The sequence below is a fragment of the Anabrus simplex genome, chromosome 2 (genome assembly GCF_040414725.1).
Source record: "Anabrus simplex isolate iqAnaSimp1 chromosome 2, ASM4041472v1, whole genome shotgun sequence".
In the NCBI taxonomy this organism is placed as follows: domain Eukaryota; kingdom Metazoa; phylum Arthropoda; class Insecta; order Orthoptera; family Tettigoniidae; genus Anabrus; species Anabrus simplex.
The window spans coordinates 327,991,130-328,018,838 of NC_090266.1; the positions used below are offsets into that span (position 1 = coordinate 327,991,130).

General features: G+C 41.2%; 1 protein-coding gene across 1 annotated transcript in view; it reads left to right on the top strand.

The window, feature by feature from the left end:
- LKRSDH (lysine ketoglutarate reductase/saccharopine dehydrogenase) overlaps nt 1-27,709 on the top strand; it is a 232,130-nt gene that overhangs the window by 63,169 nt on the left and 141,252 nt on the right. Inside the window, exons 8-9 of the mRNA XM_067140684.2 lie at nt 883-1,157; nt 17,551-17,722. Coding sequence (XP_066996785.2) covers nt 883-1,157; nt 17,551-17,722 — 447 coding nt within the window. The remainder of the gene's footprint in view (nt 1-882; nt 1,158-17,550; nt 17,723-27,709) is intronic.

A 27,709-nucleotide genomic window follows, 5' to 3' on the forward strand; every position in this document is an offset into this window, starting at 1 on the left:
CACACAGTTCATTTACAAACAGTGGCGGCTGTTCGCTGTCAGACTGGGAGGGCTGCAAACTTGGTGTTGCAGCTACATACATCGGCTGAGGCTTCGTAACAGTATACCGTAAGCACCTGCAAAAATCTCTATGAGAAATAATTCAGCTTGAAACTTAGGCCGGTAAGGCTCTGTCATCTAAGTCAAATCAATTAAATCAATCACTACTGATCTGCATTTAGGGCAGTCGCCCAGGAGGCAGATTCCCTATCTCTTGTTTTCCTAGCCTTTTCTTAAATGATTGTAAAGAAATTGGAAATTTATTGAATATCTCCCTTGGTAAGTTCCCTAACTCCTCTTCCTATAAACGAATATTTGCCCCAATATTTCCTCTTGAATTCCAACTTTATCTTCATCTTTATCTTCAAATTGTGATCTTTCCTACTTTTAAAGACACCACTCAAACTTATTCGTCTACTGATGTCATTCCACGCCATCTCTCCACTGACAGTTTGGAACATATTGTGCAAAATATTCAAACCGTTCTCGTTCTTGATGCTATATGTGCTGCGGGTCAGTATTTCTCCGAAAGTATTATCACATAGTGGTTTTTACAGGCGCAACGACGATATCTTGGTATTGTACGAGACGGTTTGTGCATGTTCTCAGTAGTGTAGCATCGTAAACATCTGCGTGCAGCTCTCCCAGCCGCATTTGGACCGGCTGCCGCTGTTAACAAACATCTGGCAACATAACCGAACTGACGTCTTAACATACGGCAACATGTCCAGTTCTTTAACATCCCCGAAGCCAAAGACATGGAGTTATTCCTTTAAGTAAGACAAGTAACTTAGTTTGTTCTTTCAGAGACCAATGTTAATCTGTTAATTTGTTTCTCTCCAGATTGCCCCTTACGCTTCAGTGATTGTAAACGGTATTTACTGGGCTGTGGAATCTCCGAAACTTCTCACAATCCCGGATGCTAAGTATTTGTTGCGACCTGCACATACACCATGGCTCCCTTCCTCCGAGGGTGCGCCAGCCCTACCTCATCGAATGTTGGCTATCTGTGACATAAGCGCAGACCCTGGGGGCTCAATTGAGTTCATGAATGAGTGTACAACAATAGATACTCCATTCTGCTTGTATGACGCTGACAGAAACAAAGACACTAAAAGGTAAGGTGACATTCTAAATTTCTAGGTTTCTACACTTTTCTTAAGACATAGGCTTATGTTGGATTGTTCTGAATATTTTTGATAACTCTATATTTGGTTCTTTGAAAACGTAATAAAACCCATGAAAATTCGAATTAATTAACACACGCTGTGTGTTATTATTATTATTATTATTATTATTATTATTATTATTATTATTATTATTATTATTATTATTATTATTATTATTATTATTATTATTATTATTATTATTATTATTATTATTTGAAAAACCCATGTTTATTTGTATTCTGGTTGGGTTCATCCCCAGGAAATTCGGATCATTTTACTTCTAACGGTACGGAGGATCTAACTCTTAAAATGTCTTACCTCTACGATACTATCTCACCTTATTTCTCCTCTAATATACGGAGTGTATAATCGAAATGCCTGTCATTACCAGAGCGAAGGTAAGATGTAATATAACACCCCCCTGACTAGCAAATCAGCAAGCCTAATCCAAGTTGGACCTTTATTTCCTTCATACGATGAGTCAATCTTCTCTATAGCTGTTATGCCGAGGTTATGAAAAGTGGAGCTGGGCTGAGTGGCTCAGGTGGTTGAGTGCTGGCCTTGTGTACGTATATTTACTGGCACGTAAAAGAACTCCGGCGTGACAAAATTCCAACAACTCGCAGTTTCAGAAAACCGTGAAAGTAATTAGTCGAACATAAAAACTAAATATTATTATTAACGTCCGCCTCTGTGGTGTAGTGGTTAGCATGATTAGATGCCACCCCCCGAGGCCCGGGGTCGTTTCCCGGCTCTGCCACAGAATTTGAAAAGTAGTGCGAGGGTTGGAATGGGGTCCACTCAGCCTCGGGAGGTCAACTGAGTAGAGGGGGGTTCGATTCCCACCTCAGCCATCCTGGAAGTGGTTTTTCATAGTTTCCAACTTTGCCTCCAAGCAAATGCCGGGATGGCACCTAACTCAAGGCCATGGCCGCTTCCTTTCTTCTTCCTTGTTTATCCCTTCCAATCTTCCGATCCCCACAAGTTCTCTGTTCAGCATTGCAGGCGCAACCGCCTGGGCAAGGTACTGGTCCTCCTCCTAAGTTGTATCCTCCGACCCAAAGTCTCACGCTCCACGACACTGCCTTTGAGGTGGTAGAGGTGGGAATCCCTCGCTGAGTCCAAGGGAAAACCAACCTTGGAGCATAAACATATTAGGAAAGAAATAAGAAGAAGAAGAAGAAGAATTATATAATTATATTATTATTATTGTTATTATAATTATATTATTATTATTATTATTATTATTATTATTATTATTATTATTATTATTATTATTATTATTATTATTATTATTATTATTATTATTATACCTTCCACTCCATGAGCTTTAATGGCCTGTATGGAGATGACTGCTTTTTTGTAACTTTCGCTTTTATGTTATATAAAAAGAAGAGGAGGAGTGGTCACAGCCGTGTAGAACCACTTCTGAAGTGTATGCAAGTGAATGCTGTTAGTAAAACTACATTTGTACGATGGTTTGCGAAATTCGAATCCGGAGATTTCAGTTTAGGAAACAAAGACATAAGTCACTCTGGAAGATCTTCAACACTGAATGAATATCCCATATAGGTATACAGTGAGGACTGTCCAAAATTTACAATTTGCAAGTTAGCAGATAGTCCGACGGTAAACAAAAGTTGTCATTCATTAGAAAGTTCATTAGAAGAGCTTCTTCTGATATTTCTTCCTCACACAGTCTGTCAAAATAAAATGCATTGTTGAGTTTTCCATGCTTGAATTCAGTTAATATTCCATCGTCACCATAAGACCTATCTGTGTCGGTGCGACGTAAAGCAGAATGAAAAAAAAAAAAAACCAAACCAAACATGTTGCCGTGTTGTTTTGGGCTGGAAACGTTTAAACAAATGTGGTATGCTAATTGCTGAAATCCATTCTACATAGAAAATTGTCATTAAATAAGTACGAAAAGATTAAGACCTGCTGTACTTCGTGAAATATTGAGGGTTCTTTTTTGCTAGTGGTTCAACAGTGCACTAACACAACGAAGGTTTTCAACAACGCAAGGATTGGAAAGGGCTAGGATTGGAAAGGCAGCGGCCGTGGCCTTAATTAAGCTACAGCCCCAGTATTTACCTGGTGTGCAAATAGGAAACCACAGAAAACCATCTTCATGGCTGCCAACAGTAGGGTTCGAACTCACTCTGTCCCGAATGCAAGTTCACAGCTGCGCGATCCTAACCACATGACCAATTCGCTCGGTATGTTTTGTGGTGAAGAGTGTCCAGGTGAGGAACTGCACCAATCAAACGTATCAGATAATAATAGCCACGGTATATGAATAGGGTTATTCCTCTAGTTTCATTGGCTCATTCCTAGAAAATGTTTTTTTCACTCAGTCACTACTGATCTGCATTTAAGGCAGTCGCACAGGTGGCAGATTCCCTATCTGCTGTCTTCCTAACATTTTCTTGAATGATTTCAAAGAAAGTGGAAATTTATTGAACATCTCCCTTGGTAAGTTATTCCAATCCCTGTCTCTCCTTCCTATAAACGAATGTTTGCCCCAATTTGTCCTCTTGAATTCCAGCTTTATCTTCATATTGCGATATTTCCTACTTTTAAAGACACCACTCAAACTTATTCCTGGTGAGGGTCCCGTACACTGGAACCATACTCTAGTTGGGCTCTTACCAGAAACTTATATGCCCACTCCTTTAAATCCTTAATGCCTCTGTGGATCAGTGGTAGAGTGTCGACCTCCGGATCCCAAGATAGCGGGTTCAAACCCGGAAGAGGTAGTCGGATTTTTGAAGTGCGGAAAAAAGTCCATTCGACACTCCATGTCGTACGATGTCGGCATGTAAAAGATCTCTGGTGACACATTTGGTGTTTACCCGACAAAATTCATTAAATCTCAGCCATAGACGCCCAAGAGAGTTTCGATTTACTCGGTCTGCCATCTAGTGGGCCTAGAGTAAAACGGAACGTCAAAATTGACGAGCAGACAGCCAGGTGGGGTCAAATTGAAATGTCTGCACACGGTAGCTGAGGCCATACGATTATTATTATTATTATTATTATTATTATTATTATTATTATTATTATTATTATTATTATTATTATTATTTAGATCCTTACTTTTCTTTCTTTCTTAATCTGTTTACCCTCCAAGGTAGTCGCATAGGTGGCAGATTCCCTATCTGCTCTCTTCCTAGCATTTTCTTGAATGATTTCAAAGAAAGTGGGTATTTATTGAACATCTTCCTTGGTAAGTTATTCCAATCTCTGACACCCCGTCAACCCAGTAATTAAAACTGAGAGGACTTTTCCTATTTGTGAAACTCACAACCTGACTTTTTACCCCATCTATCACCATACCATTGTCCGCCTCTGTAGCGTAACGGTTAGCAATATTAGCTGCCGTCCTCGGTGACCCGGGGTGGATTCCCGCTACTGCCACAAATTTAAGGATGGCGGGAGGGCTGGTATGTGGTTGATATGGTATATGCAGCTCACCTCCATTGGGGGTGTTCCTGAAAAGAGCTGCACCACCTCGGGATGAGGACATGAGTTTACTATTTTAACATACCATTGCCTACTGTCCATCTCACAATATTATCGAGGTCATTTTGCACTTGACCACAAACTTTTAACATATTTATTACTGTATACAGAATAACGTGATCCGCAAAGTGCCATCTCTCTGATTCGACTTCTTTACTCATATCAATTATATATATTGTACCCATCCCGGGCATATCAGGGCAACAATTACAAAGTTCGGCTTCACATACAAATATATAAATGGAATTCCTGGACGAGAACCTTCGGAAATCACTTCCCGAGGCTCAAAGTCCCATCCTCCCTACTTTCACTGCGTCAACGGTTAAAGCTCAGAAGCATACGGGTAATGGAATGTTCGTAAAAGAAAAATGGGTACTACATTCAATATAAGGAAAGTAGGGTCCTCTACAATGTACGAGGAATACATTAATATTATTAAATGAGAAGAGTTTTGTTCCCAATATTTACTAAACATTTCATTAAACTGATTAAACCACACGATAAATACTCCCGCGGGACTAAATTCCGGCACCTCGGCGTCTCCGAAGACCAAAAAGTAGTTAGTGGGACGTAAAACAAATAACATTATTTTATTATTTGACCACATCAGTTATATATTATACTGAACACATACATGTATCCTGGGTTTACCTCACCCTGTTATATTCAAAGCGAATCAACACAACGTTGGTATCCTACCCATCACCCTAAACACTTGAGAGCAACGGAAATACATAAATACACAGAGAAATATTAAACACATAGCAAACAATACATCTTGAAGATATGGCCTAGTCAAGCCATATGGTATCAGGTTAAATCCATCGTTCTGACGCGGGTCAAACCCACGTTCTCCAGCTTCCAAGGTACAAAATCTGAAACTCCTATCAGCAGAAGAGCAGAAGAAGAGATGCCAGGTGAATAAAGTTTCCCAGCCAAGAAGATGAATAAGTAACATGCCACTCATCTTGGCGTTATCTTTGTGGATCCAAAGTACGGTAACTATTCACCAGTGTTGGACTTCTTCTGTTATCTTAATCGACGATCAGGTTTTTGTTTTTATACTATAATGGGGAGTTTTTCTAGATACCACAAGGTAGTCAAATAAAGTTCTTGTATAATGGAAGTTATGGTAACTTCACATTGTGACCTACAAAATAGAACATACGGTAAGTGTTGAGCACCAGGAACATAAACTTCCGAATAAATATTACCTACACTCTAAAATAAAATTAAATACGTCACGATCTCTTGTCACAATTCCTACGGTAGGTCTTACATCCATCCCGCACTTTTAAGGAGAAGTAAACTGGTTACTAAACAAATAAAGACGCTGAAAACATCTGATTTTCATAAATGAAATTAACTGAAGTACAATATCCACTGAATAAGTTGAGCTAATATACCACGAGGGTACTTGGCTTCATAATAACGTTTACAAAATATTTATAGTAAATTAAATAGTTATATTAATGCAGTCCCCTCATTCCCGCACTAACAGGAAATCTCCCTTTGAATTCACGAAGAGTTCCAATTGAAGTGTAGACTGATTCATAGTTTGACTGTGGTTCACTTTCCACTTCACGATTTTGTTGCGTTCTCTAGAAGACGATGAATGATACGTTCTGTATGTGAACCACTTGAAAATGTTTGAAATTGTGTCCTTTAATACTAACATGTGATAAATTAAAATAAACTAAAAACTGAATACTTCCACGTACTTCAAATAAGCACAGAACTGATCGTTCCCTCTACAGAAAATCTGGGTGACCCACTTGTTAAGATTTTTTTCTAAATCCTGATTTAAACTAAGTTGCAGGATTGTGTCCAGTCAAGTAACTATCTCGAAGTTCTTCAGTATGCCCTCGCGTGGCATCTTAACTATGTGATTTGGGTCGAGCGTAATCATTGCAGTCTGGATCGATTACAACCACTACTACACGTTTTCTATCTTGAGAGAGGCACCACACAAGTTCCAAACACAAGCCCATGCCATTTTAATAGAATCCATTTCTTCGGAAGGGAGAATATTTGCACGTTTCAATTTCACTCGTTATTTCTAACGCTAGTATGCTTTTAAAACGAGAGTTTACATTTATCCTTTTTTGTGCTGGTCTTTTGCTACATAACAGGTTACTGAACACCATTATCTCACATTTTTTTTGTTATTGGTTTTACGTCGCACCGACACAGATAGGTCTTATGGCGACGATGGGACAGGAAAGGGCTAGGAATGGGAAGGAAGTGGCCGTGGCCTTAATTGAGGCATTGCCTGGTGTGAAAATGGGAAACCACGGAAAACAATCTTCAGGGCTGCCGACAGTGGGATTCGAGCCCACTACCTCCCGGATGCAAGCTCACAGCCGCGTGCTACTAACCGCACGGCCAACTCGGCCGGGTTTTGTTTCCTTATGCACACTCTGGCGTTAATTATTAAGAATGTAAGCCAATGGTTGTTGGGGTTATAATATCATAACTAATATTGGCGGGCAAGAAAATGCATCTACTTGAAGAGTTTTGATGCTGTCATTCATTTATTAGGTGGAAGTTTTTTTTTTTCAATTTGCTTTACGTCGCACCAACACAGATATGTCTTATGGCGACGATTGGATAGGAAAGGCCTAGGAATTGGAAGGAAGCGGCCGTGGCCTTAATTAAGGTACAGCCCCGGCATTTGCCTGGTGTGTAAATGGGAAACTACGGAAAACCATCTTCAGGGCTGCCGACAGTGGGGCTCGAACCCACTATCTCCCGATTACTGGATACTGGCCGCACTTAAGCGACTGCAGCTATCGAGCTCGGTAGGTGGAAGTTTGCTGTACTTCGTATTTGAATATTATTATTTCATTTTTAAACATGGCATATAATAAAGTAAATTCAAATTAATTACATTTTTAAAAAAAAACATGTTTGAGATGGTAGCCAATAAGAGCACTTTTAAAACCGAGATCCAAATTCTAGCCAATGAGAGCAAGAAGGGACGTTGGTAAGTCTGTCTACTGGGCGGAGAAATCTCGCTGTAGGAAAGTCATAGTTCCACAGTCAGCACCTACAGACAGCGTTAGTGTTGCTCTATCTGAAAGCTTTGAAAATCAAAGGGAACATACACAGAATGGACAGCGTCTCTTTCGCCTACGTGCTTCGTGTAACTGACGCCAGCCCTAGCATTGCCGAAGCGAGGTGAAAATAAGTAAAGCGGGGAATACAATAATGTCACGAATATGGAAATAATTAATGTTCTAAAAATATATTGAATTAAGTAGACAATATTTCGTTCACAAAATGTTAAGGATACACGCTGTTTACACTGTCTCCCCTGACGCTTCGCCCCTGATCTCTCCGTGATTGATAGACAGTAAATTGTGATGACACGGTGCCTTGGTAACACGATCTCTGAAATGGCGCGGCTTGTGGGCTGCTCTCGTGCCGCTGTTTTGAGCACGTAACGAAAATGGTGCAATGTTGCATTGTTCAGTCGCGTGCCAACGGCGGCTCATTGATGCCAAAGGCCAGTGGAGGCTTTCGTGCACGGTTCGGAGAGATCATGGGGCACAGTTCGAAAAAATTGCCAACAGGTACACACATGCACAGGAATGGTGTCCCGATATAAACAAAGCATGGCCTCCCCCACCTCCTCGCTTAACGCAATGCTGCAGTTAGACAGCCCGCTACAAGACTGTTGTGACAAAAATCGGCACAGTGGTGGGTGTATAGCAATACACACACTATGCCTTCAGCACTACCTGTTCACTCCCTTCCCCTCCTTTACGGCACTGGAGCAGCCTTCAACACTACCCCTTCACTCCCTTCCTTCCTCTTCAGTACTGGAGAGGGGCAGTGTTGATTGTTTATGTCGGGACACCATTTCTGTGCATGTGTGTACAAGGGTGGTGACCAGGCCAATATTTCCCAGAACGCGGCTCATCGAACACTGTTGCACATGGGACTGCGGAGTGGATGACTCAGTTGCACAATTCATCGCAGCCACTGGCTGTGTGTAGAACGGCGTTACTAACATCACTTTCACATCGTCAAAGTCAATGATGAGAATGAGAGAGGTCAATGAAAGTGACAAATTTGTTCTAGCCCGTAACAGAAAAAACAGTGCACTGTAAAACACAATTTCTCACCAGAAATGTATCTAATAGTTACTTTGACAAAGTATGAGCTATGGTATGGAGATGATCAATCCACCGTGCCAGGGCTCCCTCCCTCTTCCCCCTCTTTATCCATCATACCAATCACGACTGAGTGCATACCGACAAAAAAAAACCGCCGTGTGAAACATTTCAGCTTAGTACTATGACCGGGTAGGTTCTGTTATCTAAGATTCAATACTGTACGATTATATCAAGGAATTCTTGCTCTCTCTAGGACATACAGCATGTGCTGCAGGTCAGTATGTCTCCGACAACCTCATCACTCAGCGACTGAGCAGACAGTTAAAAGTGTCACACCCTCGATCTTTCAGTATTTATGAGCGGTTAGCTAATAATAATCAAGTTCCTATATTCCAATAATTGCAATTAAAGTCCCTGGCGTAGTTTTTGACAGAAGTATTTTTGAGAAATTATTGTAAACAACCTCATATTTTTCAGCATTTAAGGACACTTTTTTCTCCGTCCCACGGAGTAGGGAAAATAATAGTAATCCATCATCTGTAATAATCGCATAACCACATTTCAGTTGAGAATTGTAGTGAAGATACGGTGTATTAGATAGTATCTTGCCTGTTATATTCGTGTGTTTATTTGTGTACGGTAACCCTTTCGATACTTTAGCATTTAACCAAACGGCAGGTTTCATTTCTATTACAGCATAGTAGGATAAAGTAGTACTAATATTAATATGTCTACGCGTTAAACTTTGTTGGTAATCCTTGAGTAGTTCTTGCGAATTTTCATGTTTAGGCCTAATTGGAATTTTCACTTCTATTTGTGTTTAGTTTATTTTTGTTATTTGCTTTACGTCGCACCGACACAGATAGGTCTTATGGTGACGATAAGATAGGAAAAGCCTAGGAGTGGGAAGGAAGTGGCCGTGGCCTTAATTCAGATGCAGCCCCAGCATTTGCCTGGTGTGAAAATGGGAAACCATGGAAAACCATCTTGAGAGCTGCCGACAGTGGGGTTCGAACCCACTATCTTCCGGATGCAAGCTCACAGCTGCACGACCCTAACCGCACGGTCAACTCGCCCGGTATATTTGTGCTTAGTAATAACCTATTGTAATTAGGATACGTCTGAATGTAGTTTAAAATTATTGCAGTGTATTGTAGTTATTTATTAGAAATTAGAGTGTTTATTCTATTATTTTTAGTAGTCTTGCGAATTTCAAACTTTAATTCTAATTTCCATTTCTGTCTGTGCTTAGCAATAACCTGTTGTAATTAGAATACATCTGATGGTGGTTTAAAATTGTTGTAGTGCATTGTAGTATCTGATCGTAGTCTGAGCGTAGTTTAAAATTATTGTAGTGTATTATAGTATCTTTTTAGAAATTAGTGTGTTTATTCTATTACTGTGAAATATTTGTGTAGTATAGTATCTGTCGTATCTTTGGTATCTGTAGTAACTCTCTTACTAGAATTCTGTTGTAGTAATTAGGGTAGACGTAACTGCAGTTTAAAATTGTGTAATTATCGTGTATTTTTTTACTGTTTTCAGTAATTAACAGCAATTTTCACCCTGTTAGTGTGTTGTAGGGAAAAAGCGTATAACTAAGTAGTATATTAGTGTAGTAGTAAAAGCAAAGCAAATTCACCTCCATACAGGCCATGAAGACCCTTGGAGGAGGGGAAGGTAAAGGCTTCCACCACTGTTAACCTTGGCACGAGATTGGGTAGAGTGGTTAGCTGTGCGCCCGGCCGCCTTTGCCCCCAGGAATTAATCTGGTACTCATTTTTTGTGTAGGCTGAGTGAACCTCAGGGCCATATGCACCTCCGGAAATGGAAATCTAGTTTCTTAAATTTTACGCCTTCCTGGTGGGAATTCGAACCCACGTCCTTCCGGGCGAATCGAGAACACCTGTACCGCTTCGGCCAGGCAGTCCCTATTAGTGTCGTAGTAGGATATATTAATTACCTTATTGTTGTGTGATCTTTGTGAACTATCCTAGACAATATTTCTTTCCTTCCATTTTTATTTTGCACAGAATAAGTTATCTTATTTTCCCTTTTCTTTTCACTATTCAGTAAAGAATGGCTAAGGAGTGCAAGTGTAGGAACTGTGGGTGTGGCCAGGCATTAAGGAGTACGAGGGAGGAGTTGGAGAGTTTGAGGGAGATAATTAGGATTCTCTCAGAGAACAGGAAGGAATGTAGGCCTCCCTCAAACAATGTACAGGATACAATAGGTGTAAATGGGGGATGGGAAGCATAGGGGGGATTTGCAGAAGACAGGTGGTCTAATCTTTTAAGGGGAAGGAGATTGCAGGCTAAGGGCACCATTCAGGATCAGAATTCAGGACAGGTGTCTGTGAGAAATCGTTACTAGTCACTGCAGGTAGAACAACTGACGAAAGATGAGAAACAGGGAACTTTTGCTGAGAAGTGTGGAAGTACGAGGAAGGGGAAAGGTAGAAAAGGGAAATGTGGAGTACTGGATAGGAAAAGACTGGTGGAACAGAGTCATGGGATGGAGAAAAGGGAGGAAGGCAGTAGCTTCTGCAGCTGCCAGGAAAGAGAAGGCTGACCAGGAGGGGAGGGCATCAAATGAGGTGGGTAGGTTTGAGGGTATCTCATGGAGGATTCCATTGTTAGACATGTGGGGAATGTGTGTGGAGGAAAGGGAACCAGGGTAGAGTGTCATCCGGGAATTAATTTAAGGCAGATGTTGAGGGAAAGTAGTAGAGAAGGACGGAAAGGAGAAGGTGGTAGTATTTCACGTTGGTACTAACAACGTAAGACAAGCAGGTGTAAGTACCAACATAGTTGGTGATGTGTGGGATCTGGTAAATGCAGAACGGGTGTAGTTTAAGGAAGTGGAGGTTGTTATCAGTGGAATACTGTGTAGGAGGGATACTGACTGGAAGGTGATTGGGGATTTAAATGAGACTACGGAGTAGGTATGTGGGAAATTAGGAGTGAGATTTCTAGATCCTAATGGGTGAGTAGGAGATAGGGATCTGAGCTCAGATGAACTTCACTTAAACAGCAGCGGTACATATAAGTTAGAAAATTTGTTTATAAGGGATATAGGGAGGTATATTCAGGGAAACATGGTGGCCTAGGGAGCGGTGATAAGGGAACAAGGAACTGTAAGTCAAGTAGTGATGACATAAACATGTTAGTGATCAACTGTAGAACTAATTTAAAGAAAGGAATAGAATTATGTAATTTAATAGATATATACTTACCAGATATTGTAATAGGAGTTGAATCATGGCTGAGAAATTATATAAAGATTGCAGAAATTTTCTCAAGGAACTGGAGTTTGTATCGTAGAGACAGGATAGGAATGGTAGGAGGGGGAGTATTCATTCTGGTGAAGGAAGAATTTGTAAACTACGAAAAAATTTAAGATGACAAACATGAATTTCTAGGTGTAAGGCTCATCTCTAAAGATAATAGGCAACTTGAGGTCTTTGGAGTGTACAGACCGTGAAAGGGTAGCGCTGACGCTGATTCAGAATTATTTGATAAGATAATCATCTATGTGGGAAACGATAAAGAAAGGAACGTGTTTGTAGCAGAATATCTCAGTTTACTAAATATCAGTTGGGAAGGTAATGCGAACGACAGGAAGCTAGTTCTTTTGCTAGTTGCTTTACATCGCACCGACACAGATAGGTCTTATGGCGACAATGGAAGAAGAAAGGCCTAGGAATGGGAAGGAAGCGGCCGTGGCCTTAATTAAGGTACAGCCCCAGAATTTGCCTGGTGTGAAAATGGAAAACCACGGAAAACAATCTTCAGGGCTGCCGGCAGTGGGGTTCGAATCCACTATCTCTCAGATGCGAGCTCACAGCTGCGTGCTCCTAACCGCACGGCCAACTCGCCTGGTACGACAGGAAGCATGACCAACAAATGGCAAATTATTTAATATGAGAAGGGCATCTGATTCAGAAAGTGATGGGACCAACTAGAGGGAAGAATATGCTTGATGTGGCACTGGTCGTGAGGAACCATCTACATGCGACGTATCCTGATAAATGGACAGGGAATGCAGGACCTATCCCCTGGCCCGTCAGATCGCCCGATCTTACGCCCCTGGATTTTTTGGTGGGAGCATGTAAAACAAGTGGTGTATGCGCAAGAGCCGAGCAGTCATGTTCATCTTAAACAGTTCATCACCGAGGCATGTCAATTCGTTACACTGGAGATGTTGCAACGTGACAGACGGTCCTTACAACATCGCGGGCAGCTGAGTATGGACCACGGAGATCGCCAGTTCGAGCAGGTGCTGCTTCAAAAGATATAGGTGCCTGAAATCCTGTCACACTTTTCCTAGTCTCTTCCAGCCCTGCTCCATACCATATGCCACCATAATAATGGCCCTTTTCAAGGCCAAATAAACAAATCCGTCTGTGGAAGCTATCAAGTATGCAACCTTGTCATATCCCAGTGAACTGGTTGCGTTATTGCGTAAGGCTTTTAGTGTCGGGAGTGTCCGAGGAAAAGTTCGGCTTGCCAGATGCAGGTCTTTTGATTTGACTCCCGTAGGCGACCTGCGCGTCGTGAACTGGTTGTGTTTAAAATGTTACTTGCATGGGATACGAAACTTCGAGCAAGGTGCCCTGCCAAATGTGATATTGCGAGGCTTGAGATGCAGCGCTCAGTTTCCAGCCTATAAGATACAATACCTGTTCCTGGTCTGTGTGTGCACCTCCAGTTGCGCTCGTTTTATGGGTTCGTTCGGGGTACTCACAATGAATTAACAGTGGCGCTCATGATTACTGCTGGTTTTTAGCCTATAGTCACTCATCTCGTTATATCAGCACGGTTTAGGGAGAGGGACTGATCTATTTCAGACTAAATCCCAAGGGGCTGGCGAGCCACCCGTATAAGAATTACTTTATGTAAGGATAACTCTAGTTTGCATCATTTTGCATAATTTCATGTAATGAAATTGTAAATATAAATAGTGAGGCAGCCGTCCACCTCTCCCTCAAGAATTTTCATTGTAAAAAAAACTGTACAAAACGTAATTCATATAGGGACTTATATCAAATAGACTACTTTCTCCCTTGCCCAGTTTTCCTTGCGTTTTGAGTACATTATCTGGCTTAAAATACTTGTAATTAGTGTATACGGCTGCCCCGAATTAGAAAAAAAAGAAATTAAAAACGTCGGGCTGAGTGGCTCAGACGGTTAAGACAACGGCTTTCTGTGCCCTATGTGACAGATTCGATCCTGACTCAGTCCGATGGTATCTGAAGGTGCATATATACGTCATCGCCGTGTCAGTAGATTTACCGGCACGTAATGTACTCCCATGGAACAAATTTTCGGCACCTCGGCGTCTGTGAAAACCGTAAAAGTAATTAGTAGGACGTAAAAACAATAACATTATTCATTAAAATTTAAAACGTAAGTAATATATGTTCTAGTATAAGATGGAACTGTCAACATTATTATTTCAGATAACAATAATTTATGGTAGTGGTAGAACAATAGATTGGAAAACAAACATTGAAAGGAAAACCTTCCGCCAGCGTGCTGGACTTGGCTGCTTGTGGGCTGTCCTAGAGAGCAAAGCCTGCATTTGCCTGTACTAGCACACTGCCTTGCAGACTATACCTGATAAACCTGTTCCAATCTGCCACCCCTTTAGCGAAGAACTGCCCTGTGGGTTGCATGCTAGAATAAAAATCAGCGCCTGCAGAACTGTGTCCACCACGAGATCTCACGTCTTTTGACGGAGATTACGGAATCTAATCTCCACGCAGTCAGTCGGAAGTTTAGGAAATTTCGACATTCTAGTGACTCTGAAAATGGTTTCCTGTGGCTTCCCATTTTCACTTCCATGCGAATGCGGGGACACCTCCTATTCATAGGCCACAACCAATTTCTTCCACCTCCTTATCAAATTTAATTACAATCATTCATTTCATCTTCATTACTTCATTAGTTACGTAAAACATGCCTTACCTTTCATCTCACCATATCTCCGAACCCAAGATGCGGGACTAAATGGTAGATATACATATGTGAAGTGAATGCTTTACTTTATAAACACAGATTTATAAATATAAAGGTACACTTTTCTCAAGTTCCCAAACATAGTTCTACATCAAAGTGTGAAAGCCAATGAGTAGCTCCATCGGTCACACTGTTCATGTCTTACATCTGGCCTCTGAACTCACAGAGAGGACATTCAAAGCCAGTATGAACCAATACCGGTTTTTCTTCTCGGCAGTCACTCCGAGATGAGTCCCTCCATTTCCACTTGAAGAGAGTCGTACCACATCTGGCCTGTGCATTCCTCACTCCACTGCCGTCTGGGTGGATTGAATCCAGCCAGCCGCTTACAATGTGATGGTGGGGTAGCAGGGATTGTTATTGCCACTGTCGTGAAAGGACAATAGCGCGGTCTACTGCAAGGGACATAACTATGTACTTTATTCACCAACAGATCATCACTGCCGACAGCACGGTCTAGGAATAGAGAGCCAATCTCTTACCAGAGGGCCCCGGGTTCGATTCACGTTCAGGTCAGATACTTTTGCTGGTATCTGAGGGCTGGTTCGAGGTCCACTCAGCCTACGAGTGAGGGTGAGATAGCGGCCGCGAGGACTCTTAGCTCTGAGCAGAGGTCACTTCGTAATCTGCAAGCCTTCGGAGTGATCAGCGGCCCCTTACTACTACTACTAAAATATTTTCATTCCTCCCCTGAAGGGGGAAGCGGGCCTCTTAGACGGTGAATGAAGATATGCGGAGAAGGTGAGAGAGTTGGCGGCCGTGGCCTATACTACGAACTGTCCCGGGATTCGCCTTAGTGCAGGAGAATGGAAAACCACCAAAAACCATTCTCAGGACAGTCGACGTTGGGGACCAGCCCCTCTCCGTCTCCCGAATGCAGAGGCGTAGAGCCACGGGAGAGCCGTGACCACCCCTCCTCTGCTCGCTTGGTCGGTCGGTGTGCAGAGCCGTTGTACCAGCCGAAGCCCGCTCTGCAACCGCCGATTGCGGCCGCTTGATAGGCGAAATGATGTAGCGGAACGAGGTTTATTTTCTTCATACAGGTCATTACAGTAGTCACTATACGTAGGGTTCATACTTTCGTAATCAGGCATAGATAATACACAGCAATGCCCGGTGCAACAATATGCTTCCCCGTCAGGCCAGGTGCGCTACGTGCCCATTTCCCCTGCGAGAGTGACTCAACCTCCTTCTGGTGTAGCCTACTGCTCAAACTAACATTCGAGCTAGAGCCAAGACCTGAGTCTGGAACCGGAGTCAGCAGTTCGCGACCTGGCGAGTTGGTCGTGCATTTAGGGGCGCGCAGCTGTCGACTTGCATCCGGGTGTTAGTGGGTTTGAACCCCACTATCGGCAGCCCTGAAGATAGTGTTCCGTGGTTTTCAATTTTACACCAGGCAAATGCTGGGGGCTGTACCTTAATTAAGGCCACGGCCATTTCCTTCCCACTCCTAGGCCTTCCGAACCCATCGTCGCCATAAGACCTATCAATGTCGGTGCGATGTAGAGCAAAACTGTAAAAAAAAAAAAAAAATGCAGTTAGCGATGCTAACTACTAGAACATTTTAACCAACCAGTATCGTATCGTGAGCTTTGAAAATGCGACGAATGGTTTACCAGCCCAGTTGGTTACAAAGTCTCGATCTGAAATCACATTCCTTATTATTACAATCTCTCCAAAAAAACAAGGTAATTGAGTACATTTTAACCGAGCGAGTTGCCCGTGCGATTAGGGGCGCGCAGCTGTGAGCTTGCATTCGGGAGATAGTGTGTTCGAACCTCACTGTCGGCAGCCCTGAAGATGGTTTTCCGTGGTTTCCTATTTTCACACCATGCAGCTGTACCTTAATTAAGGCCACGGCCGCTTCCTTCCCACTCCTAGGCCTTCCGATCCCATCGTCGCTTTAAGACCTATCTGTGTCAGTGCAACGAAGTACATTTTAATCCATTGCGTTAATGGCTTACCTCAATGATTCCTCAGTACAAGGTTTTCTGCTTTTTGTTGTATGTTTCATGTTTGCTTTACCAGCAAATATCAAACACAGCACCATTTCCTTACAATACTTCGTCTCTCTCCCCATCATCAGACTTCCAAAAATATTTTTCCAAATGAAGTGAATTTCCTATACATTGTGACATATGTAGTTAGCTATCTCTTTATTAACTTTTGATAAGCAGTCGTCTTACATTTTAACCAGGAGAATAATCGATCAATCAATCAATCAATCAATCAATCAATCAATCAATCAATCAATCAATCAATACTGATCTGCATTTAGGGCAGTCGCCCAGGTGGCAGATTCCCTATCTGTTGCTTTCCTAGCCTTTTCCTAAATGATTTCAAAGAAATTGGAAATTTATTGAACATCTCCCTTGGTAAGTTATTCCAGTCCCTAACTCCCCTTCCTATAAATGAATATTTGCCCCAGTTTGTCCTCTTGAATTCCAACATTAATCGCAATGCATTGACTATATCAAGGCAATATTTGTAAGAAATATTTTCTCAGTACCATGAAAATTCTTCCTTAGACTGCAGTTGACTGATAAATGCATGCCACCCAGGTGACACTAACTAAAGACTTCAACATTTGTTTTATTTCCTGTAAACTACTCTGATATTTTTCACCAATTTGAAGATATTAAGGAGCATGTTCATTTAGGGGTGCGTATTTAGTTTCAAGGGCCCGGGTGTTCTGGTGTGTTCAATAGACAACATGCCGACTCAACTTCCAAGAGAATCAACAGACTTCTTCGGAGATCTGTTATATCCGTACGTGTTTGATATTCTACAGTCGGATGCCACCCTGCCGATGAATCAGCACTCATTTACTCCTGCTGTCAATGGGGTAAGTGTACTTTCAACTTATTCAATTGTTTATTGTAGATTCTTCAGGTAGTCATAATAGTTGGAATATTCGTTGTGACAGTTATCCCATTGTGCACCTTTCCCAACTGCAATTTTTGTTTGTTGATTTTTTCCTTAAAAATACATTTTGGTATGGGTACAGGATGTGGAAAAGAGAAAAAGTACTAAAAGAATTATTCGACGGTCTGAGTGACTCAGAGTGTTAAGGCGCTGGCTTTCTGAGCCCAACATGGCAGGTTCAATCCTGGGTCAGTCCCGTGGTATTTGAAGGTGCTCAAATACGTCAGCCCCGTGTCGATATATTTATCGGCACGTAAAAGAACTTCCACGGGACACTATTCCGGCATACCGAGGTCTCCGAATACCGTAAAAAGCCAATAACATTATTATTGCTGATATTATTATTATTATTATTATTATTATGATTATTATTATTATTATTATTCCTTCTACACGTATTCTGAACAGATAGCAGCACAATGATGCTGGTTATATGTCTTCACATTAGTTGACACAAAAGTGTGATGAAAGTAAAACATTTTAAATAGCTCGTAACTATATTTTGGGAATCGAACACCAAATGATGACAAAAATTATACTGCGGATAATTTTTAATGTAATTCGAGCGGTTTATATGGAAAAAGATTCGGTCCGACATTTCACTTAATCTGTTTCTGTCACTTCTCGATATTACACACGTGTGTAGCGACTCGTTAACGTGCCGGATTTTGTTAAATAACCCAAGTGGGAAAGGGAAATATAATTTATTCTATAATTTTTGACACATTGTTGGTATATTTTATCAACATTCAGAGTTCTCACAGATCTTTCCTAACACAGATCAATATTGTCCACCGCAGTACATCGATATTTATATATTTCGTAAAAACCAACAAAGGGTTATTCCTGCACTGTTGAACTTTAAATTGTGTTGTTTTAGGATGGTTTCTTTTTTTCTAGTGTGTTGTTTCGATATGCCTTATGAATCTGTGATACATAAGTTGGTGTTAGTTATGTTGACTTACGTCAAACGATGGTACAGTAGTGTGTGAGGTATCACGGTGTATTTAATTTTCTTCACACATTACTGTTCCTTAAGCATGTATAAATGTCAGGTTTACGATTTGTATGATTAGGGGGAGAGATTTATTAAAGAAATAAATCATCCGTCCTCCAATGAGGGTGACCATTTGGATCCGGAATACATTTTCAATTTCAATGGTTTAAAAATATCAAAAGATGAACATTTAAACGTTAATGCTGTTATCTTCTTTTTTTCCACGGTTAGTGGGGGAGGAATGTAACTCACGTTCTCAGGTATAGGTGGAAATGAATGATTTGCAGCGAGTCCCTCAGTATCTGTATTACTATTTTTTCTAACTCGCAGAATGGAACTTTCAAATTTTGTAGGAAGTTCGATGTCTGACTAGGGAGGGTGCCTCTTGCTCCGAAAAGCAGGCCTGTGACAATCCACCGATCAATAGGTATTTTATACTTAGATGAAAGGTAGGGCAAGCACGGAACATAAATAGCTTGCTTTTCTAGGTCCACATCCCGAGCCTGATTAAGGTCTCTTTCAAAGCGAATGGTGGGATCTAAGACCATCGCTTTCATGTCCTCTCTGTTGATGGCTACGATGTCCGCCCTCCGATTAGAGTCATCAGTAGAGATGCAGTGAACCTCCTCGTGCACCTCCCATCCACGCTGTCTCAAGCCTCGAGCAATCGACGTTCTTACACGATGGTGGCGATGGTTGCGCATTAGCTCAGTACTCTGGCAGAATCCCAACACATGTCCAAGGGTTTCTGTCTCGTTGCAGCCATTTTGGCGGCAACGGGTTGTGTTGAATGACCTACCAGGAACCGACCTGACTGCGGTGAGGTTGCATGTCATCTTCACTGCGTTTATGTATTCAGAAGAGGACAGAGGTGATTTACGAGTCATCCAGGAGTTTGCTTTCGGGCAGTCTGAATATAACACTACTCCTTTTCCTTTATGTGGTAGCTGGCACCACGACTGAAAGGATCGATTTCTCATAATTTCACGTAGTTTTCTTCCGTCAGTCTTTGAAGGAAGACTTTCTTTTTTTATGTCAAGTCTGTGGAGTGCCATATCTTGTTCTTCAGGTAACTTCCTTACGTATGGTAGATGTACGTCCTGAACATGGAGTAAGCGATTACATGTACGGACATGACATCTTTCTTCTTATTGTTGTTTATAGGCGTAGGCATGTATTTGCATTTAGTCTGTTGTAAACATCAAGCTCAGGTAATATCTATGAGGGCCGTCACGAAGAATGTGATACTATGGGACGGGGACAGATCTTTTGAACTGTGACGGGGGAACTGGGAATTGCAGTACAATTGGTTATCATTGTAAATATGTACAGTATATTGGCAAATTTCGTAACGAAGTGGGTTGTTAAATATTACAAGAGAACATGGTAAATACAACTGTTCTACTTTAACGTCTATGGATGCTTTACCCAAAACCTCGATGTGATGCTTAGATGTTCATAGCTAAACATATCTCAACATGAAAATAAAGGCGTCAATTTACCGTATGCTTCCCAAAAGTGTTTGGCTCTGGAAATGAGTTGTCCGGAATTAAGGAATGTGGTGGTGATGGTGACTGTTGCATTACGGGACATATTGTCATTCCCAATCGAGAAGTGTTTTTGTTGGAAACTACCACAGTGCGTTCGTGAAGAACAAGAGCTAGGAATGTAACACAGACATAGTGCGGCGACACATCCCAAAAGAGCAATGTCCTCATGTATATTGCAACCTATAAGTGCGGTATGCTATTGTACAAACTTGCCCGGGGAAGATTGCAAGTCGCATTTACGTTAGTTCAGTTCACGTGAATGAAGATTATGATGAAAACAGATCTCTCTCGTTCTTATTCAACCTCACATTTCTGTTGACATGGTTAGGCGTCTCTCCGGAGAACGAGCTCAAGGAACTGACGCACATGGAGCACCGTACAAGCAGGAACTGCCGGAGCAAGAAAGTGACATATAATATACAGGGTGACCAGAAACAGCACGGACCGGGTATATGAGCGTTAGGGGGGTTAGTCATGCTGACAAATAACTGGAAATAATTTATTTGATATCTCACACCGTTGCTGAAGTTAGCCAATCAGATCGCTTGGCGGGCGAATTCGCACGGTCTTTGCGCGGCAGTGTTGCTAAACCTGCACGTGACTGAAGAACGGCTTGTGAGCCATGCAGAGAAATCAGCATCAAACACAACGTTGCTTTCAGCCAGTGTTTTTTTTTTTTTTTTTTTTTTGCTATTTTGCTTAACGTCGCACCGACACAGATATGTCTTATGGCAACGATGGGATAGGAAAGTTCTAGGAAGTGGAAGGAAGCGGCCGTGGCCTTAATTAAGGTACAACCCCGGCATTTGCCTGATGTGAAAATGGGAAACCACGGAAAACCATCTTTAGGGCTGCCGACAGTAGGGCTCGAACCCACTGTCTCCCGATTACTGGATACTGGCCGCACTTATGCGACTGCAGTTATCGAGCTCGGTTCAGGCACTGTCACCATAGCGTAAGTCCAACGCGTTGGCTGAACGGTCAGCGTACTGGCCTGCGGTTCAGAGGGTCCCGGGTTCGATTCCCGGCCGGGTCGGAGATTTTAACCTTAATTGGTTAATTCCAATGGCACGGGGGCTGGGTGTATGTGTTGTCGTCAACATCATTTCATCCTCATCACTACGCGCAGGTCACCTACGGGAGTCAAATAGAAAGCCCTGCACCTGGCGAGCCGAACCCGTCCTGTGATATCCCGGCAATAAAAAGCCATACGACATTTCATTACCATAGCGTACTTGCTTTGACGCGATCTTCTCAGCTCGGAGATATGTATTCAAACCGCTCCTCTGGCGAAGTTATATTCTTCGACTGTTGCTATCATGCCGGTCTTAATCCACGTACCGGTACAGGTTTAGTAACACCGCCTTGCAAAGCCCATTTCAGTTCTCCCTGAAGTGATCTGACTGGCTAAATTCAGCAGCTGATTTAATGACAACGGTACGAGGTATCGGGTAGAAAGTTCGAGATACAACGAGATGGAACAATGGCAGATAGGAAGTAGCGTCATGCCGTGACGTCAGACACAGCGACAAGTTGAGAGCGCAAGCCACATGGATACATCCGGTCGCGGCTCCATGGCTAAATGGTTAGCGTGCTGGCCTTTGGTCACAGGGGTCCCGGGTTCGATTCCCGGCAGGGTCAGGAATTTTAACCTTAATTGGTTAATTTCGCTGGCATGAGGGCTGGGTGTATGTGTCGTCTTCATCATCATTTCATCCTCATCACGACGCGCAGGTCGCCTACGGGTGTCAAATCAAAAGACCTGCATCTGGCGAGCCGAACATGTCCTTGGACACTCCCGGCACTAAAAGCCATACGCAATTCCATACATCCGGTCGCGAATGTGACCGGAGCTGAAAATCAGAGCTTTTTCTTTTGAAACCAAAGAAATATCATACGTCAGTACATACAGGCAGGGGTTACTAGTATCAGTGGTGATTGTGGTGTTGACAGCTGTGATGTGGTACAGTAGAACTCCAACAGTATGACAAATAACATAGTAATGATTTAAGTAAACTGTGTCCAAGGAGGGAAAGCTATGTTTTCGACTTTTGTGTGAATCATTGGAGATCAATAAACGAAACTAAGCAGGTTATCAGACTTAATACACTTTAACGACGATCTTCTCTCAAGAACTCAGCATTGTAAGTAAATGCATCTCCGGGTGTACTTTATGTCCTTACACTTCGTCGAAAGGTCGACGAGGTACGAACTACTTGAAATAAAAGAAGATAATTTTATTGACTCATATTTATCAAAATTCAAAATAAAAATGAGAGAGAAATCATAACACTTAATGAAGTTAAGTTACGCGAAGGCACAGAAAAATAATCAGTGTATGAATCCTCAGAAAAGAATTATCCTAATACATTGATTTCTGAGGTTACCTTGTATTACCACTACTGTTAAAAGGAAACCGAGCTCGATAGGTGCAGTCGCTTAAGTGCGGCCAGTATCCAGTAATCGGGAGATAGTGGGTTCGAGCCCCACTGTCGGCAGTCCTGAAGATGGTTATCCGTGGTTTCCCATTTTCACACCAGGCAAATGCCGGGGCTGTACCTTAATTAAGGCCACGGCCGCTTCCTTCTAATTCCTAGGCCTTTCCTATCCCATCGTCGCCATAAGACCTATCTGTGTCGGTGCGACGTAAAGAAAATAACAACAAAAATAATTAAAAGGAAGGAACCTGAAAATTAAAATTTGATTTCGAGTTAGGCTGTAGGTTAAGTTGTTTGCGCGTAGAAGTTTGGTTTCTCGGAATCGATCTCCAAATTTTCTTTCAATATAAAGTGGTCCACTGATTAAGTTACTACCCAGGTTATCAGACAAGCACCGAAGTGATCCTTACTTGAGGCGGCACAATCTCCAATTTAACTTGGACGGATCGTTAACTACAAGCCAACATTTGATAACGTCGAATGTGCTCTCATCATTGAAGAACAACGCTCCGAAATTCAGTTTAAAATAACTGGAGAACAAAATGCTGATTGCATCACTTGAGTACAACCGACACCATGACCATGTCAAACTAAAACTGCTTAAAATAAGCATAAGAAAATCCATGTTCCAAATGAACACGTAAATGATACAGAAACAGTAAACTACTCTTTATTTACGTTTAAATTACTGAATATAATAATTAACTTTCAGGTTGGTGGCGCGAATAATTAACCAAAAGTGTGCTTGAATATCCACTCAGTTTATTTTTTAATTGCTGTACGTCGCACCGACACAGATAGGTCTTATGACGACGATGGGAATAGGAAAGGGCTTGGAGTGGGTAGGAAGCGGTCGTAGCCGTGAAAGTGGAAAATCACGGAAAACCATCTTCAGGGCTGCCGACTGTGGAGTTCGAACCCACTATCTCCCAAATGCAAGCTCACAGCTGCGCGACCCTAAGCGTACTGCCAACTTGCTCGGTTTATTATTTTTTTAAATAATAATGAAACAAGCGCGTGGTTCATTTGTTTAACAAAATACAATTGTTAACTCCTTGGTCTGAAAAGAAAAGCATTCATATTTGTTGATTTATTGCCATAACGGTCCGTCAAACATAATTCAATATTACCTGAAATAATCACAGGTGGACTTCTACCAAAATAATCAGCTTCACTGTTGGTGAGTCCAACCGCATTCAGAAACATACAACATGCGAAACAACGGATATTTGCAATCCTAACCAGCAATAAACATTAAGTACGAAATCGTCAAGACTGACTATAACCAGCAGTTAAACATCACATGAAATACGACGAGCAGTCAAATAACCATATATATTTGTGGTCATAGCTATTCACTGTTGGCTGGGGTTTCGTGTGTTAGATACTGTATATTTACATCTAGCCAGATTATGCAACACTAAATCGGAATGCGTATCCCAGGTGAATCGGTTAATCACAACTAGCGTGTCCTATATGTATGGATGTTTGTATGTATGTATGTATGTATGTATGTATGTATGTATGTATGTATGAATGTATGTATGTATGTATGTATGAACGTTGAGTGCTCAGCCCAGAGGCTGGTTTGGAACTCAACAGATCCACCATCAGCCGTCATAAGTGGTCCAGGAGTCAGTGAAGAGGCATACTAGGGAATTGAGAGTTTCCCGTTGCTTTCCTCCATGAGCCAGAAGTTGCTATTACATCTCAGCCTGCCAAGCCCATTGAAATGCCTGCACCAACCGACCGTATGAGTGACATTTTCACACCATTCATAGAATGGACTGGCTGCATATGGAGTGGCATTACTAGCATCACTCATACCTCGGGTTACTTTCACGTTATCAAAGCCAAGGATGAGACTGAGACAGGACAATGAAAGTAACAAATTTGTTCTAGCCCACACCAGAAGACATAGTGCACTGTAAACACTAGGTCTTGCCAGCAAATGTATACATAGCATTTATTGCAATCCAGTTTTGTACATGCATTTGATTTTCGTTCATAGATTTCTTTTTAAAAAATCTATTACTGTATTAAATTACACTTAAACCGAATAGTGCTTATTGCCTCTACTAATAATTATTACATTTTCGCGTTCGCCTTAGATGTTAAACAATATCATACTCGTATATTCTTGGACAAGTAGGTATCCTACATTTCATTCATAAAGTTAGATCTAGTTTAGCTTTTTGTAACTTTATTTTGTAACATGTTCTTTAAAATATACAATACAATTGCTGTTCTTCCCCGTGCAATCCACTCTGTTTAATAATTTTACAAACGTATGAACTTATTTCGACTTCGATTTTATAATCGTTATCCAGATAATTAACCCTAGTGAACAAGTCTCCCTACATGCTCTCAATAGACCAGCCTCTTGCATTGATTCCCCACATAATAAACAACGATTTTCGTCATGTTTCTCTCAACCACCACACCATACTCCTTGTTTCTCTGTTCGGAAGCTTTTTTCTTTATTGACAAATTTAGGATAATTTCGCATTATTTTAATAATGTTTTCCTGGTCTTACTTTCTGCCATGACCATCTGCTTCTCTTTCATTTTTGCTCGTCTAATTTGTTCATTCCACTTACTGTTAGATGCTAGTATAATTTTTAAATATTTTATTGACTACTTCTAATTCCATACCATCCAACCAGCACTTTCTTTTAATTTAATTTATTTCCCTTCTTACACACCATGACTTTTGTTTTATTAATGTTAATTTTTAAACTCCATTTTTTGCAATATTCAGCATTTCTTATGATGCTGCTTTGCATACCAGTTGATGTTAGAAAGAGCAGAAAGATGTCTGCGAAAACCAGATCAGGAATTAAAACAATCTTTCCTTCCATTAAGTATTCACTGTTTGTATGTATGTATGTATGTATGTATGTATGTATGTATGTATGAACGTTGAGTGCTCAGCCCAGAGGCTGGTTTGGAACTCAACAGATCCACCATCAGCCGTCATAAGTGGTCCAGGAGTCAGAGTCAGGAGTCAGGTGTTCAAATACGTCAGTCTCGTATAGGTAGATTTACAGACACATACAGAGAACTCCTGCGGGACAAAATTTCGGCACTTAGGTGTCTCCAAAAACCGAAAAGGTAGTTAGTGTGAAGTAAAAAAAATAACATGATTAAGTCGTCCTTTACATTAATCGTGCATTTTACCTCTGAATACAGTTCTTCTACGTCATTCATCATTTACAACACTGCATTAGGCGCGTCGTAAAAGTTGCATCAGTGCTAGCGTTGTATATGAGAGTACATAAATTCAATCCATCTACACAACCTCTATATAAATTGTGGAAGATAGAAACCAACATAAAATGCAATTTAAGGTTTATTTACAACATACAGTATATATTGAAATATTGAGAACGGACACTGGCATAGTTGAAGCTATGAAACTAATTATCTGATCGTTCTTTTCACTGTCTTCAGGTTCCTGAGAGCGTAATGTTACCGATTAGTCAAACAACTCAATGAACACAATACAGTTTTACGAATCATCTTCATCTTCATTTCCGGTTTCAAAAGATCTCAAACTGCAAGCACTAGGACAAACAATAACGAGCTATTCCCAGCAAATCAAACGCACTAGAGATAAACATGAATACTTAACAAATTTACTCGCGTCGTATCTGCGATACAAAACTGGCAGCATCTTGTGATGACATTTGTATTGCATAAAGGCCCCAATACTACTGGATGTCACCACTTCCGATACAGGAAGCTAGGAGGGGAGATGGGCTTCTAGCCTCAAGCAAGCTCAAGTTACAGCAAATAATCACCACCGTGTATCTCTCAGATAGCACTCGACTAATGCAGTGTTAACGACCGCATCGACCGCCCTTCTGGTGACAGAATCAAAAGCTTTCTGTAGATCTATAGCTGCAACATAATTTACCACCCGTTCTCTTTAGGTATTTGTCCATTAACGTTTTAATTACAAATACATTGTCTGATGTTCTCATTCCTTTCTTGAAACTGGACCGGTACACTGAGAGTATAGAGTAATCCTTCGCCCATTTTTTGAGTATTCTTGCTAATATCTCAGTATAAATTTTACTAAGTGTATCCAACAGAGGAAGGCCCCTACAATTATTTGTATTGAATATCTCTCCCTTCCTTTTGTGTACGGGACATATTAGTCCTTTCTTGGAGTTTTACCACCATCAACAATTTTGTTGAATATTCTTGTTATTGCTCCGAGCATACGATTATTTTCCCCCTTTCCTTTGTCTATAACTCTAGTACTTCATCCGTAGTTATTGGACCATTTAATGCGAGCAGAGTGTTCTCCATCTGTCTAATTATATCAGTGTCATTTTTATTATCTTCCCATTTATGGCGACCCCCTAGTAATCCCTTAAAATACTTTCTCCACTCCCCGTTGCTTATGTTTGCTTCCTTACTACACCATTTCCTTCACAAATTTTGTTTATTCTGTTCCATACATTCTTGGTTTCATTATCTTTACAACATCCATTTAATAATTGCACATCCTTGGCTTGGCAATTCTTTCTACCTTTGCTCACTAAATTTTTTTACTCTTTCATAATTCTACAACATTATATCCGTAACTCCTGGGATCCTTCACTTCTGTATGCTTTAAGTGCCTTTGTCACTGCAGATTTCTTTTTCTTACATGCATCTTTATACCAAAAGTTTTGTTTATTTTCCTTTCTTTTTCCTACAGCAATTTTGCTGCCGGCTATTGTTACAGATTTTTCAACCACTCGTATTGTTTCATTATTCTCTATCATATTGTCAATACCTAACTTCAAGATTTCAGGAATCCCCCCTCCCTCTGTAATAATCCCTAAATTCATCTGTATGTCCCTCTCTCCATTATACCTTACAAACTGTTTCTGTAAATTCATCTCTATATCCCTTTCTCCATTCATACC